Genomic DNA, 18,921 nt, shown 5'->3' with positions numbered 1-18,921 from the left:
TCACTTTATTACAGTATCACATTATTATGGAACTGTAATTTGACCATCGTTCATAATAGAAAGATGAGCATACAGTATCACTTTATTACAGTATCACATTATTACGGAACTGTAATTTGACCATAGTTCATGATAGAAAGATGAGCATACAGTATCACTTTATTACAGTATCACATTATTACGGAACTGTAATTTGACCATCGTTCATGATAGAAAGATGAGCATACAGTATCACTTTATTACAGTATCACATTATTATGGAACTGTAATTTGACCATAGTTCATAATAGAAAGATGAGCATAGAGTATCACTTTATTACAGTATCACATTATTACAGTATCACTTTATTACAGAACTGTAATTTGACCATAGTTCATGATAGAAAGATGAGCATACAGTATCACTTTATTACAGTATCACATTATTATGGAACTGTAATTTGACCATAGTTCATAATAGAAAGATGAGCATACAGTATCACTTTATTACAGTATCACATTATTACGGAACTGTAATTTGACCATAGTTCATGATAGAAAGATGAGCATACAGTATCACTTTATTACAGTATCACATTATTACGGAACTGTAATATGACCATCATTCATAATAGAAAGATGAGCATGCAGTATCACTTTATTACAGTATCACATTATTACGGAACTGTAATTTGACCATAGTTCATGATAGAAAGATGAGCATACAGTATCACTTTATTACAGTATCACATTATTACGGAACTGTAATTTGACCATCGTTCATGATAGAAAGATGAGCATACAGTATCACTTTATTACAGTATCACATTATTATGGAACTGTAATTTGACCATCGTTCATAATAGAAAGATGAGCATACAGTATCACTTTATTACAGTATCACATTATTACGGAACTGTAATTTGACCATCGTTCATGATAGAAAGAGGAGCATGCAGTATCACTTTATTACAGTATCACATTATTATGGAAATGTAATTTGACCATCATTCATGATAGAAAGATGAGCATACAGTATCACTTTATTACAGTATCACATTATTATGGAACTGTAATTTGACCATCGTTCATAATAGAAAGATGAGCATACAGTATCACTTTATTACAGTATCACATTATTACGGAACTGTAATTTGACCATAGTTCATGATAGAAAGATGAGCATACAGTATCACTTTATTACAGTATCACATTATTACGGAACTGTAATTTGACCATCGTTCATGATAGAAAGATGAGCATACAGTATCACTTTATTACAGTATCACATTATTATGGAACTGTAATTTGACCATCGTTCATAATAGAAAGATGAGCATACAGTATCACTTTATTACAGTATCACATTATTACGGAACTGTAATTTGACCATCGTTCATGATAGAAAGATGAGCATACAGTATCACTTTATTACAGTATCACATTATTATGGAACTGTAATTTGACCATAGTTCATAATAGAAAGATGAGCATAGAGTATCACTTTATTACAGTATCACATTATTACAGTATCACTTTATTACAGAACTGTAATTTGACCATAGTTCATGATAGAAAGATGAGCATACAGTATCACTTTATTACAGTATCACATTATTATGGAACTGTAATTTGACCATAGTTCATAATAGAAAGATGAGCATACAGTATCACTTTATTACAGTATCACATTATTACGGAACTGTAATTTGACCATAGTTCATGATAGAAAGATGAGCATACAGTATCACTTTATTACAGTATCACATTATTACGGAACTGTAATATGACCATCATTCATAATAGAAAGATGAGCATGCAGTATCACTTTATTACAGTATCACATTATTATGGAACTGTAATTTGACCATCGTTCATAATAGAAAGATGAGCATACAGTATCACTTTATTACAGTATCACATTATTACGGAACTGTAATTTGACCATAGTTCATGATAGAAAGATGAGCATACAGTATCACTTTATTACAGTATCACATTATTACGGAACTGTAATTTGACCATCGTTCATGATAGAAAGATGAGCATACAGTATCACTTTATTACAGTATCACATTATTATGGAACTGTAATTTGACCATCGTTCATAATAGAAAGATGAGCATACAGTATCACTTTATTACAGTATCACATTATTACGGAACTGTAATTTGACCATCGTTCATGATAGAAAGAGGAGCATGCAGTATCACTTTATTACAGTATCACATTATTATGGAAATGTAATTTGACCATCATTCATGATAGAAAGATGAGCATACAGTATCACTTTATTACAGTATCACATTATTATGGAACTGTAATTTGACCATCGTTCATAATAGAAAGATGAGCATACAGTATCACTTTATTACAGTATCACATTATTACGGAACTGTAATTTGACCATAGTTCATGATAGAAAGATGAGCATACAGTATCACTTTATTACAGTATCACATTATTACGGAACTGTAATTTGACCATCGTTCATGATAGAAAGATGAGCATACAGTATCACTTTATTACAGTATCACATTATTATGGAACTGTAATTTGACCATCGTTCATAATAGAAAGATGAGCATACAGTATCACTTTATTACAGTATCACATTATTACGGAACTGTAATTTGACCATCGTTCATGATAGAAAGAGGAGCATGCAGTATCACTTTATTACAGTATCACATTATTATGGAAATGTAATTTGACCATCATTCATGATAGAAAGATGAGCATACAGTATCGCAGTATGACTATTACAGTATCACATTATTACGGAACTGTAATATGACCATCATTCATAATAGAAAGATGAGCATACAGTATCACTTTATTACAGTATCACATTATTACGGAACTGTAATTTGACCATAGTTCATGATAGAAAGATGAGCATACAGTATCACTTTATTACAGTATCACATTATTACGGAACTGTAATATGACCATCATTCATAATAGAAAGATGAGCATGCAGTATCACTTTATTACAGTATCACATTATTATGGAACTGTAATTTGACCATCGTTCATAATAGAAAGATGAGCATACAGTATCACTTTATTACAGTATCACATTATTATGGAACTGTAATTTGACCATAGTTCATAATAGAAAGATGAGCATACAGTATCACTTTATTACAGTATCACATTATTACGGAACTGTAATTTGACCATCGTTCATGATAGAAAGATGAGCATACAGTATCATTTTATTACAGTATCACATTATTATGGAACTGTAATTTGACCATCGTTCATAATAGAAAGATGAGCATACAGTATCACTTTATTACAGTATCACATTATTACGGAACTGTAATTTGACCATCATTCATGATAGAAAGATGAGCATACAGTATCACTTTATTACAGTATCACATTATTACGGAACTGTAATTTGACCATCGTTCATGATAGAAAGAGGAGCATGCAGTATCACTTTATTACAGTATCACATTATTATGGAACTGTAATTTGACCATCATTCATGATAGAAAGATGAGCATACAGTATCGCAGTATGACTTTATTACAGTATCACATTATTACGGAACTGTAATTTGACCATAGTTCATGATAGAAAGATGAGCATACAGTATCACTTTATTACAGTATCACATTATTACGGAACTGTAATTTGACCATCATTCATGATAGAAAGATGAGCATACAGTATCACTTTATTACAGTATCACATTATTATGGAACTGTAATTTGACCATCGTTCATGATAGAAAGATGAGTATACAGTATCACTTTATTACAGTATCACATTATTATGGAACTGTAATTTGACCATCGTTCATAATAGAAAGATGAGCATACAGTATCGCAGTATCACTTTATTACAGTATCACATTATTACGGAACTGTAATTTGACCATCGTTCATGATAGAAAGATGAGTATACAGTATCACTTTATTACAGTATCACATTATTATGGAACTGTAATTTGACCATCGTTCATGATAGAAAGATGAGTATACAGTATCACTTTATTACAGTATCACATTATTATGGAACTGTAATTTGACCATCGTTCATAATAGAAAGATGAGCATACAGTATCGCAGTATCACTTTATTACAGTATCACATTATTACGGAACTGTAATATGACCATCATTCATAATAGAAAGATGAGCATGCAGTATCACTTTATTACAGTATCACATTATTATGGAACTGTAATTTGACCATCGTTCATAATAGAAAGATGAGCATACAGTATCGCAGTATCACTTTATTACAGTATCACATTATTACGGAACTGTAATTTGACCATCGTTCATGATAGAAAGATGAGCATACAGTATCACTTTATTACAGTATCACAATATTACGGAACTGTATTTTGACCATTGTTCATAATAGAAAGATGAGCATACAGTATCGCAGTATCACTTTATTACAGTATCACATTATTACAGAACTGTAATTTGACCATCGTTCATAATAGAAAGATGAGCGTACAGTATCGCAGTATCACTTTACTACAGTATCACATTATTACGGAGCTGTAATTTGACCATCGTTCATGATAGAAAGATGAGCATGCAGTATCACTTTATTACAGTATCACATTATTACGGAACTGTAATTTGACCATAGTTCATGATAGAAAGATGAGCATACAGTATCACTTTATTACAGTATCACATTATTACGGAACTGTAATTTGACCATCATTCATAATAGAAAGATGAGCATGCAGTATCACTTTATTACAGTATCACATTATTACGGAACTGTAATTTGACCATCGTTCATGATAGAAAGATGAGCATGCAGTATCCCTTTATTACAGTATCACATTATTATGGAACTGTAATTTGACCATCATTCATGATAGAAAGATGAGCATACCGTATCGCAGTATGACTTTATTACAGTATCACATTATTACGGAACTGTAATTTGACCATCGTTCATAATAGAAAGATAAGCGTACAGTATCGCAGTATCACTTTATTACAGTATCACATTATTATGGAACTGTAATTTGACCATCGTTCATGATAGAAAGATGAGCATACAGTATCACTTTATTACAGTATCACATTATTACGGAGCTGTAATTTGACCATCGTTCATGATAGAAAGATGAGCATGCAGTATCACTTTATTACAGTATCACATTATTACGGAACTGTAATTTGACCATAGTTCATGATAGAAAGATGAGCATACAGTATCACTTTATTACAGTATCACATTATTACGGAACTGTAATTTGACCATAGTTCATGATAGAAAGATGAGCATACAGTATCACTTTATTACAGTATCACATTATTATGGAACTGTAATTTGACCATAGTTCATGATAGAAAGATGAGCATACAGTATCACTTTATTACAGTATCACTATGTGACAAAACTGTAATTTGACCATCCTTCATGATAGAAAGATGAGCATACAGTATCGCAGTATCACTTTATTACAGTATCACATTATTACGGAACTGTAATTTGACCATCGTTCATAATAGAAAGATGAGCATACAGTATCGCAGTATCACTTTATTACAGTATCACATTATTACAGAACTGTAATTTGACCATCGTTCATATTAGAAAGATGAGCATGCAGTATCACTTTATTACAGTATCACATTATTACGGAACTGTAATTTGACCATCATTCATAATAGAAAGATGAGCATACAGTATCACTTTATTACAGTATCACATTATTACGGAACTGTAATTTCACCATTGTTCATGATAGAAAGATGTGCATACAGTATCGCAGTATCACTTTACTACAGTATCAAATTATTACGGAACTGTAATTTGACCATCGTTCATAATAGAAAGATGAGCATACATTATCGCAGTATCACTTTATTACAGTATCACAGTGTGACGGAACTGTAATTTGACCATCGTTCATAATAGAAAGATGAGCATACAGTATCGCAGTATCACTTTATTACAGTATCACATTATTACGGAACTGTAATTTGACCATTGTTCATAATAGAAAGATGAGCATACAGTATCGTGGTGTCACTTTATTACAGTATCACATTATTACAGTATCACAGTACCACAGTATCACAGTACCACAGTATCACAGTATGAGAGAACTGTAATGTGACCATTATTCATAATAGAAAGATGAGCATATCGTATCGAAGTATCACCTTCCTACAGTATCACATAACTATGGAGCAATAACTGCATCATGGGACCCACTTTCAAAATAGAAAGATGAGCAAACAGTATCACACGACTACAGTATAGCAACACCACAGTATCACAGAAGTATAAAGTGATATCTGCATCAGATGACCAACTTTCGAAAGAGAAGGATTATCAATAGTAAGGCAGTATCATAATATGTGATACCGAAACTGTAAAGTGATAACTGTCATTTGGCCAAATCTCACAATACATAGATGAGCAAATACTATTACAGTATCACAGCATAGCAATATCACAGTATTAAAGTATCACAGCATAGCAATATCACAGTATTAAAGTATCACAGCATAGCAATATTACAGTATCACAGCATAGCAATATCACAGTATTAAAGTATCGCAGCATAGCAATATTACAGTATCACAACATATCAATATTACAGTATCACAACATAGCAATATCACAGTATTAAAGTATCACAACATATCAATATTACAGTATCACAACATAGCAATATCACAGTATTAAAGTATCACAGCATAGCAATATTACAGTATCACAACATATCAATATTACAGTATCACAGCATAGCAATATCACAGTATTAAAGTATCACAGCATAGCAATATTACAGTATCACAACATAGCAATATCACAGTATTAAAGTATCACAGCATAGCAATATTACAGTATCACAACATAGCAATATCACAGTATTAAAGTATCACAGCATAGCAATATTACAGTATCACAGCATAGCAATATCACAGTATTAAAGTATCACAGCATAGCAATATCACAGTATTAAAGTATCGCAGCATAGCAATATTACAGTATCACAACATAGCAATATCACAGTATTAAAGTATCACAGCATAGAAATATTACAGTATCACAACACAGCAATATCACAGTATTAAAGTATCACAGCATAGCAATATTACAGTATCACAGCATAGCAATATCACAGTATTAAAGTATTACAGCATAGCAATATCACAGTATTAAAGTATTGCAGCATAGCAATATCACAGTTTTAAAGTATCACAGCATAGCAATATTACAGTATCGCAGTATAGCAATATCACAGTATTAAAGTATCACAGCATAGCAATATTACAGTATCACAGCATAGCAATATCACAATATTAAAGTATCACAGCATAGCAATATTACAGTATCACAACATAGCAATATCACAATATTAAAGTATCACAGCATAGCAATATTACAGTATCACAGCATAGCAATATCACAGTATTAAAGTATCACAGCATAGCAATATCACAGTTTTAAAGTATCACAGCATAGCAATATTACAGTATCGCAGTATAGCAATATCACAGTATTAAAGTATCACAGCATAGCAATATTACAGTATCACAGCATAGCAATATCACAATATTAAAGTATCACAGCATAGCAATATTACAGTATCACAACATAGTAATATCACAATATTAAAGTATCACAGCATAGCAATATTACAGTATCACAGCATAGCAATATCACAGTATTAAAGTATCACAGCATAGCAATATTACAGTATCACTACATAGCAATATCACAATATTAATGTATCACAGCATAGCAATAATACAGTATCACAGCATAGCAATATCACAGTATTAAAGTATCACAACATAGCAATATCACAGTTATAAAGTATCACACCATAGCAATATGACAGTTATAAAGTATCACAGCATAGCAATATCACAGTATTAAAGTATCACAACATAGCAATATCACAGTATTAAAGTATCACAGCATAGCAATATCACAATATTAAAGTATCACAGCATAGCAACATTACAGTATCACAGCATAGCAATATCACAGTTATAAAGTATCACAGCATAGCAATAATACAGTATCACAGCATAGCAATATCACAGTATTAAAGTATCACAGCATAGCAATATCACAATATTAAAGTATCACAGCATAGCAACATTACAGTATTACAGCATAGCAATATCACAGTTATAAAGTATCACAGCATAGCAATATCACAGTATTAAAGTATCACAGCATAGCAATATCACAGTTATAAAGTATCACAGCATAGCAATATCACAGTATTAAAGTATCACAGCATAGCAATATTACAGTATCACAACATAGCAATATCACAAGAATAAAGTATCACAGCATAGCAATATTACAGTATCACAACATAGTAATATCACAGTATTAAAATATTACAGTATCACAGCATAGCAATATCGCAATATTACAGTATCACTGCATAGCAATATCACAGTATTAAAGTATCACAGCATAGCAATATTACAGTATCACTGCATAGCAATATCACAGTATTAAAGTATCACAGCATAGCAATATTACAGTATCACAACATAGCAATATCACAGTATTAAAGTATTACAGTATCACAGCATAGCAATATCGCAATATTACAGTATCACTGCATAGCAATATCACAGTATTAACGTATCACAGCATAGCAATATTACAGTATCACAGCATAGCAATATCACAGTATTAAAGTATCACACCATAGCAATATCACACGAATAAAGTATCACAGCATAGCAATATTACAGTATCACAACATAGTAATATCACAGTATTAAAGTATTACAGTATCACAGTGTAGCAATATCACAGTATTAAAGTATCACAGCATAGCAAAAATACAGTATCACAGCATAGCTATATTACAGTATCACAACATAGCAATATCACAGTATTAAAGTATTACAGTATCACAGCATAGCAATATCGCAATATTACAGTATCACTGCATAGCAATATCACAGTATTAAAGTATCACAGCATAGCAATATTACAGTATCACAACATAGCAATATCACAGTATTAAAGTATTACAGTATTACAGCATAGCAATATCACAGTATTAAAGTATCACAGCATAGCAATATCACACGAATAAAGTATCACAGCATAGCAATATTACAGTATCACAACATAGTAATATCACAGTATTAAAGTATTACAGTATCACAGCATAGCAACATTACAGTATCACAGCATAGCAATATCACAGTATTAAAGTATCACAGCATAGCAATATCACACGAATAAAGTATCACAGCATAGCAATATTACAGTATCACAACATAGTAATATCACAGTATTAAAGTATTACAGTATCACAGCATAGCAACATTACAGTATCACAGCATAACAATATCACAATATTAAAGTATCACAGCATAGCAATATCCCAGTATTAATGTATCACATCCATCCATCCATTTTCTACCGCTTATTCCCTTTCGGGGTCGCGGGGGGCGCTGGCGCCTATCTCAGCTACAATCGGGCCGAAGGCAGGATACACCCTGGACAAGTCGCCACCTCATCGCAGGGCCAACACAGATAGACAGACAACATTCACACTCACATTCACACACTAGGGACCATTTAGTGTTGCCAATCAACCTATCCCCAGGTGCATGTCTTTGGAGGTGGGAGGAAGCCGGAGTACCCAGAGGGAACCCATGCAAACTCCACACAGAAAGATCCCGAGCCTGGATTTGAACCCAGGACTGCAGGAACTTCGTATTGTGAGGCAGACGCACTAACCCCTCTGCCACCGTGAAGCCCTTAATGTATCACAGCATAGCAATATCACAGTATTAAAGTATCACAGCATAGCAATATTACAGTATCACAGCATAGCAATATCACAATATTAAAGTATCACAGCATAGCAATATCACAATATTAAAGTATCACAGCATAGCAATATCACAATATTAAAGTATCACAGCATAGCAATATTACAGTATTACAGCATAGCAATATCACAGTTATAAAGTATCACAGCATAGCAATAATACAGTATCACAGCATAACAATATCACAATATTACAGTATCACAGCATAGCAATATCACAATAATACAGTATCACAGCATAACAATATCACAATATTACAGTATCACAGCATAGCAATATCACAGTTATAAAGTATCACAGCATAGCAATAATACAGTATCACAGCATAGCAATATCACAATATTACAGCATAGCAATATTACAGTATTAAAGTATCACAGCATAGTAATATCACAGTATTAAAGTATTACAGTATCACAGCGTAGCAATATCACAGTATTAATGTATCACAGAACTGTAAAGTGCATCATTTGTGCAACATTCATACAAGATAGATGAGTAAATATGAGTACCGTCAATAAAATGTGGGTGTAGTCAATAAAGTGTGTGTGTGTGTGTGTGTGTGTGTGTGTGTGTGTGTGTGTGTGTGAGGTGAGCGAGGAGCAGCTGGCCAAGGCAGAGGAGAATTGCACCCACAACCGTCCTCACACCAAAGAAGCGTGCTTCTACCGGCAGGTGTTTGACACACACTTTCCTGGTCGTGCTGACTTGCTTCCTCACTTCTGGATGCCTCGCTGGATTCCTGCCAACGACCCCTCAGATCGCACGCACGCCGTCTACAAGCTCAACTCCAACCACTGAGCAAGTACTACTTCTTTACTACTACTTAATAGTAGCACCAATGCTAAAACATCAATATAATACATGATAGTCCAGCGGCCTGTTCTAAAAATAGCTCAAATAGCAGCACTTACCAGTGAGCTGCCTCTATTTTTAAAATTGCATTTATTTACTAGCAAGCTGGCCTCACTTTGCTCGACATTTTTAATTCTAAGAGAGACAAAACTCAAATAGAATTTGAAAATCCAAGAAAATATTTTAAAGACTTGGTCTTCACTTGTTAAAAAGGAATTAATTCATTTTTTTACTTTGCCTCTTATAACTTTCAGAAAGACATTTTTAGAGAAAAAATACAAGAATTTGAAATAAGATTTAAATTTGATTCCACGGATTTTCTAGATTTGCCAGAATAATATTTTTGAATTTTAATCATAATCGGTTAGAAGAAATATTTCACAAATATTCTTCGTTGAAAAAACAGAAGCTAAAATGAAGAATTAAATTAAAATGTATTTATTATTCTTTACAATAAAAAAAAAAAATACTTGAACAATAATTAAAACTGACAGGAAAGAAAAGGAAGGAATTTAAAAGGTAAAAAAGTATATGTGTTCAAAAATCCTAAAATCATTTTTAAGGTTGTATTTTTTCTCAAATTGTCATTCTTAAAGTTATAAGAAGCAAAGTAAAGAAATGAATTACTTTATTTAAACAAGTGAAGACCAAGTCTTTAAAATATTTTCTTGGATTTTCAAATTCTATTTGAGTTTTGTCTCTCTTAGAATTAAAAATGTCCAGCAAAGCGACACCAGCTTGCTAGTAAATAAATACAATTTAAAAAATAGAGGCAGCTCACTGGTAAGTGCTGCTATTTGAGCTATTTTTAGAACAGGCCATCCCTAATATAGATGCTAAAACATCAATATAATACATACGAGTGAGGAAGGATGGATGGATGGAGAGAGAGAGAGAGAGAGAGAAAGAGAGAGAGAATACATTCATTCATACTATCATACATTCATACATTCATTCATACTAACATACATTCATTCACACTATCATACATTCATACATACCATCATACATTTAATCATTCTATCATACATACATTCATTCATACTTTCATACATTCATACATACATCATACATTCATACATTCATTCATTTTATCATGCATACATTTATTAATACTATCATACATTCATACATTCATTAATTTTATCATACATTCATTCATACTATCATACATTCATTCATACTATCATACATCCATGCATTCATTCATTCTATCATACATACATTCATTCATCCTATCATACTTTCATTAATACTATCATACATACATTCATTCATACTATCATACATACATTCATACATTCATTCATACTATCATACATTTATTCATACTATCATACATACATACATTCATTCATACTATCATACGTTTATTCATACTATCATACATACATACATACATTCATTCATACTATCATACATACATTCATACTATCATACAGTCATACATACTAGCATTCATACATTCATTCATACTATCATACATACATACATACATTCATACTATCATACATTCATATAATAATACTATCATACATTCATACATACATTCTTTCATACTATCATACATTCATTCATACATTCATTCATACTATCATACATTCATTCATACTATCATACAGTCATACATACTAGCATTCATACATTCATTCATACTATCATACATACATACATACATTCATACTATCATACATTCATATAATCATACTATCATACATTCATACATACATTCTTTCATACTATCATACATTCATTCATACATTCATTCATACTATCATACATTCATTCATACTATCATACATTCATTCATACAATCATATATTCATACATTCATTCATACTATCATACATTCATTCTTTCATACTGTCATACATACATACATTCATACTATCATATATACATACATTCATACATTCATTTATACTATCATACACACATTCATACTATCATACAAACATACATTCATTCATTCATACTATCATGCATACATTTATACTATCATGCATACATTCATTCATACTATCATACATTCATTCATTCATACTATCATTCATACATTCATTCATACTATCATACATTCATACTATCATACATACATTCATACTGTGATACATACATACATTCATAACATTCATTCATTCTATCATACATACATTCATACTATCATACATACACTCACACTATCATACATACATACATTCATTCATACTATCATACATTCATTCATTCATACTATCATACATACATTCATACTATCATACATTCATTCATACATTCATTCATACTATCATACATTCATTCATTCATACTATCATACATTCATTCATGCATTCATTCATACAATCATATATTCATACATTCATTCATACTATCATACATTCATTCTTTCATACTGTCATACATACATTCATACATACATACATTCATACATTCATATATACATACATTCATACATTCATTTATACTATCATACACACATTCATACTATCATACAAACATACATTCATTCATTCATACTATCATGCATACATTCATACTATCATGCATACATTCATTCATACTATCATACATTCATTCATTCATACTATCATACATACATTCATACATTCATTCATACTATCATACATTCATACTATCATACATACATTCATACTGTGATACATACATACATTCATAATAACATTCATTCATTCTATCATACATACATTCATACTATCATACATACACTCATACTATCATACATACATACATTCATTCATACTATCATACATTCATTCATTCATACCATCATACATACATTCATACTATCATACATTCATACATTCATTCATACTATCATACATTCATTCATTCATACTATCATACATACATTCATTCATACTATCATACATTCATACTATCATACATGCATTCATACTATCATACATTCATTCATACTACCATGCATACATTCACACTCATATATTCATTCATACTATCATTCATTCATTCATTCATACTATCATACATACATTCATACTATCATACATACATACATTCATACATTCATTCATACTATCATACGTACATTCATACTATCATACATACATTCATTCATAACATTCATTCATTCATGCTATCATACATACATCCATGCTATCATGGATGTATGTACATACATTCATTCTATAATACATACATACATTCATTCATACTATCATACATACATTCATACTATCATACAAACATTCATACATACATACATTCATTCATACTATCATACATACATTCATACTATCATACAAACATTCATACATACATACATTCATTCATACTATCATACATACATTCATACTATCATACATATATTCATTCATTCATTGTATCATACATACATTCATACATTCGTTCATACTATCATACATTCATTTATTCATACTATCATACATACATTCATACATTCATTCATACTATCATACATTCATTCTTTCATACTGTCATGCATACATTAATTCATACTATCAAAAATTCATACTATCATACATACATTCATTCATACTATCCTACATTCATACTATCATACATTCATACCATCAGACATACATACATTTTTTCATACTATCATACATACATGCATTCATTCATACAATCATACATTCATAGTATCATACATACATACATACATTCATTCATACTATCATACTATCACACATTGATACATACATTCATTCAAACTATCATACATTCATATTATATTCATACATTCATTCATACTATCATACATTTATTCATTCATATTATCATACATACATACATTCATTTATACTATCATACATACATAGTCATTTATACTATCATACATTCATTCATTCATACTATCATACATTCATTCATACTATCATACATACATACATTCATTCATTCATACTATCATACATACATACATTCATTCATTCATTCATACTATCATACAGTCATTCATTCATACTATCATACATACATACATTCATTCAAACTATCATACATTCATATTATATTCATACATTCATTCATACTATCATACATTTATACTATCATACATTCATTCATTCATACTGTCATACATACATTCATACTATCATACATACATTCATTCATACTATCACACATTTATTCATTCATACTATCATACATACATTCACACTATCATACATACATTCATTCAGACTATCATACATTCATTCATCCATACTATCATACATACATACAAGCATTCATTCATACTATCATACATTCATTCATTCATTCATATTATCATACCTACATTCATAATATCATACATACATTCATTCATTTATACTATCATACATACATACATTTATTCATACATCATACATTCATACCATCATGCATACATACATACATACATATATTCATTCATACTATCATACATACATTCATTCATACTGTCATGCATACATTCATAATATCATAAATTCATACTATCATACATACATACATTCCTTCATACTATCCTACATTCATACTATCATACATTCATACCATCATACATACATACATTCATTCATACTATCATACATACATGCATTTATTCATACACCATACATTCATACCATCATGCATACATACATACATATATTCAATCATACTATCATACATTCATACATACATTCATTCATACTATCCCACATTCATACTATCATACATTCATACCATAAGACATACATACATTCATTCATACTATTATACATACATGCATTCATTCATACAATCATACATCTAAACTAACATACATACATTCATTCATACTATCACACATTCATACATACATTCATTCATACTATCATACATTCATATTATCATACATACATTCATTCATACTCTCATACATACATTCATACTATCATGCATTTATACTATCATACATTCATACTAACATACATTCATAATAACATACATACATTCATTCATACATACATACATTCATTCATACTATTATACATTCATACTATCATACATTCATTTATACCATCATACATTCATACTATCATACATACATACATACATTCATTCATACTATCATACATACATGCATACCTTTATTCATACTATCATACATTCATACCATCATACATTCATACATTAATTCATTCATACCATCACACATTCATAGTATCATAAATTCATACTATCATGCATACATTCATATTTCATACATACATTCATTCATTCATACTATCATACATACATTCATACTGTCATACATACATACATTCATAATAACATTCATTCATTCATGCTATCATACATACATTCATACTATCATATATACATACATACATTCATTCATTCATACTATCATACATACATTCATACTATCATTAATTCATATATTCATTCATACTACCATACATACAGTCATACTATCATACATACATATAGTCATTCATACTATCATACATTTATACTATCATACATACATTCGTATTATCATACATTCATACATACATTCATTCATACTATCATACATTAATTCATACTATCATACATTCATTCATATTGCATACATACATACATTCATTCATTCATACTATCATACATACATACATTCATTCAAACTATCATACATTCATATTATATTCATACATTCATTCATACATCATACATTTATTCATTCATACTATCATACATACATTCATACTATCATACATACATACATTCATTTATACTATCATACATTCATTCATTCATACTGTCATACATACATTCATACTATCATACATACATACATACATTCATTCATACTATCATACATACATTCGTATTATCATACATTCATACATTCATTCATACTATCATACATTCATTCATACTATCATGCATACATTCATATTACATACATACATACATTCATTCATACTATCATACATACATACATTCATATTATATTCATACATTCATTCATACTATCATATATTTATTCATTCATACTATCATACATACATTCATACTATCATACATAAATACATTCATTTATACTATCATACATTCATTCATTCATACTGTCATACATACATTCATACTATCATACATACATTCATTCATACTATCATACATTTATTCATTCATACTGTCATACATACATTCACACTATCATACATACATTCATTCAGACTATCATACATTAATTCATCCATACTATCATACATACATACAAACATTCTTACATTCATTCATACTATCATACATTAATTCATTCATTCATATTATCATACCTACATTCATACTATCATACATACATTCATTCATTTATACTATCATACATACATACATTTATTCATACATCATACATTCATACCATCATGCATACATACATACATACATACATATATTCATTCATACTATCATACATTCATACATACATTCATTCATACTATCATGCATACATTAATTCATACTATCATACATTCATACTATCATACATACATTCATTCATACTATCCTATATTCATACTATCATACATTCATACCATAAGACATACATACATTCATTCATACTATCATACATACATGCATTCATTCATACAATCATACATCCAAACTAACATACATACATTCATTCATACTATCACACATTCATACATACATTCATTCATACTATCATACATTCATATTATCATACAAACATTCATTCATACTCTCATACATACATTTATACTATCATGCATTTATACTATCATACATTCATACTATCATACATTCATACTAACATTCATTCATCCATACATACATTCATTTATACCATCATACATTCATACTATCATACATCCATACATACATTCATTTATACCATCATACATTCATACTATCATACATACATACATACATTCATTCATACTATCATACATACATTCATTCATACTATCATACATACATGCATACCTTTATTCATACTATCATACATTCATACCATCATACATTAATTCATTCATACCATCATACATTCATACTATCATACATACTGTACATACATTCATTCATACTATCATACATTCATACTATCATAAATTCATACTATCATGCATACATTCATATTTCATACATACATACATTCATTCACTCATACTATCATACATACATTCATACTGTCATACATACATACATTCATAATAACATTAATTCATTCATGCTATCATACATACATTCATACTATCACACATACATACATACATTCATTCATTCATACTATCATACATACATTCATACTATCATTAATTCATATATTCATTCATACTATCATACATACATAAATTCATTCATACTATCATACATTCATTCATACTATCAGACATTAATTCATACTATCATGCATACATTAATATTACATACATACATACATTCATTCATTCATACTATCATACATACATACATTCCTACTATCATGCATACATACATTCATACTATCATACATACATACATTCATACTATCATACATTCATTCATTCCATCATACATACATTCATACTATCATGCATACATTCATACTATAATACATTCATTCATTCATACTATCATACATACATTCATACTATCATACATACATTCATTCAGACTATCATACATTCATTCATCCATACTATCATACATACATACATACATCCATACATTCGTACATTCATTCATACTATCATACATTCATTCATTCATACCATCATACGTACATTCATACTATCATACATACGTTCATTAATAATAACATTCATTCCTTCATGCTATCATACAAATATTCATACTATCATACATACATATATTCATTCATTTTATCATACATTCATACATTCATACTATCATACATACATTCATTCAGACTATCATACATTCATTCATCCATACCATCATACATACATACATACATTTGTACATTCATTCATACTATCATACATTCATTCATCCTATCATACATACATATATTCATTCATTTTATCATACATTCATTCATTCATACTATCATACATACATTCATACTATCATACATATATACATTCATTCATATTATCATACATTCATTCATTCATAGTATCATACATACATTCATACTATCATACAAACATTCATACATACATACATTCATAAATTCATTCATACTATCATACATATATTCATTCATTGTTTCATATATTCATTAATACTATCATACATTCATTCATCCATACTATCATACATACATTCATACTATCCTACATACATACATTCATTTATACCATCATACATTCATACTG

The 18,921-nt window shown here is 29.7% G+C and overlaps 1 protein-coding gene across 4 annotated transcripts in view; it reads left to right on the top strand.

The window, feature by feature from the left end:
• Positions 1–18,921, top strand: part of LOC133540099 (asparagine synthetase [glutamine-hydrolyzing]-like) — a 102,499-nt gene that overhangs the window by 71,847 nt on the left and 11,731 nt on the right. For 3 of the 4 annotated variants that reach the window (XR_009803557.1, XM_061882598.1, XM_061882596.1), the window contains exon 13: positions 10,400–10,613. Coding sequence is in view for 3 of the 4 variants with exons in the window: in XM_061882598.1 (XP_061738582.1) it covers positions 10,400–10,609 (210 nt within the window). In the remaining variant the exon portion in view is untranslated. The remainder of the gene's footprint in view (positions 1–10,399; positions 10,614–18,921) is intronic. The other variant, XM_061882597.1, reaches the window with a different exon arrangement.

The sequence above is a fragment of the Nerophis ophidion genome, linkage group LG21, assembly GCF_033978795.1.
Source record: "Nerophis ophidion isolate RoL-2023_Sa linkage group LG21, RoL_Noph_v1.0, whole genome shotgun sequence".
NCBI lineage: Eukaryota > Metazoa > Chordata > Actinopteri > Syngnathiformes > Syngnathidae > Nerophis > Nerophis ophidion.
This window is presented reverse-complemented; position numbering and strand designations above follow the sequence as displayed.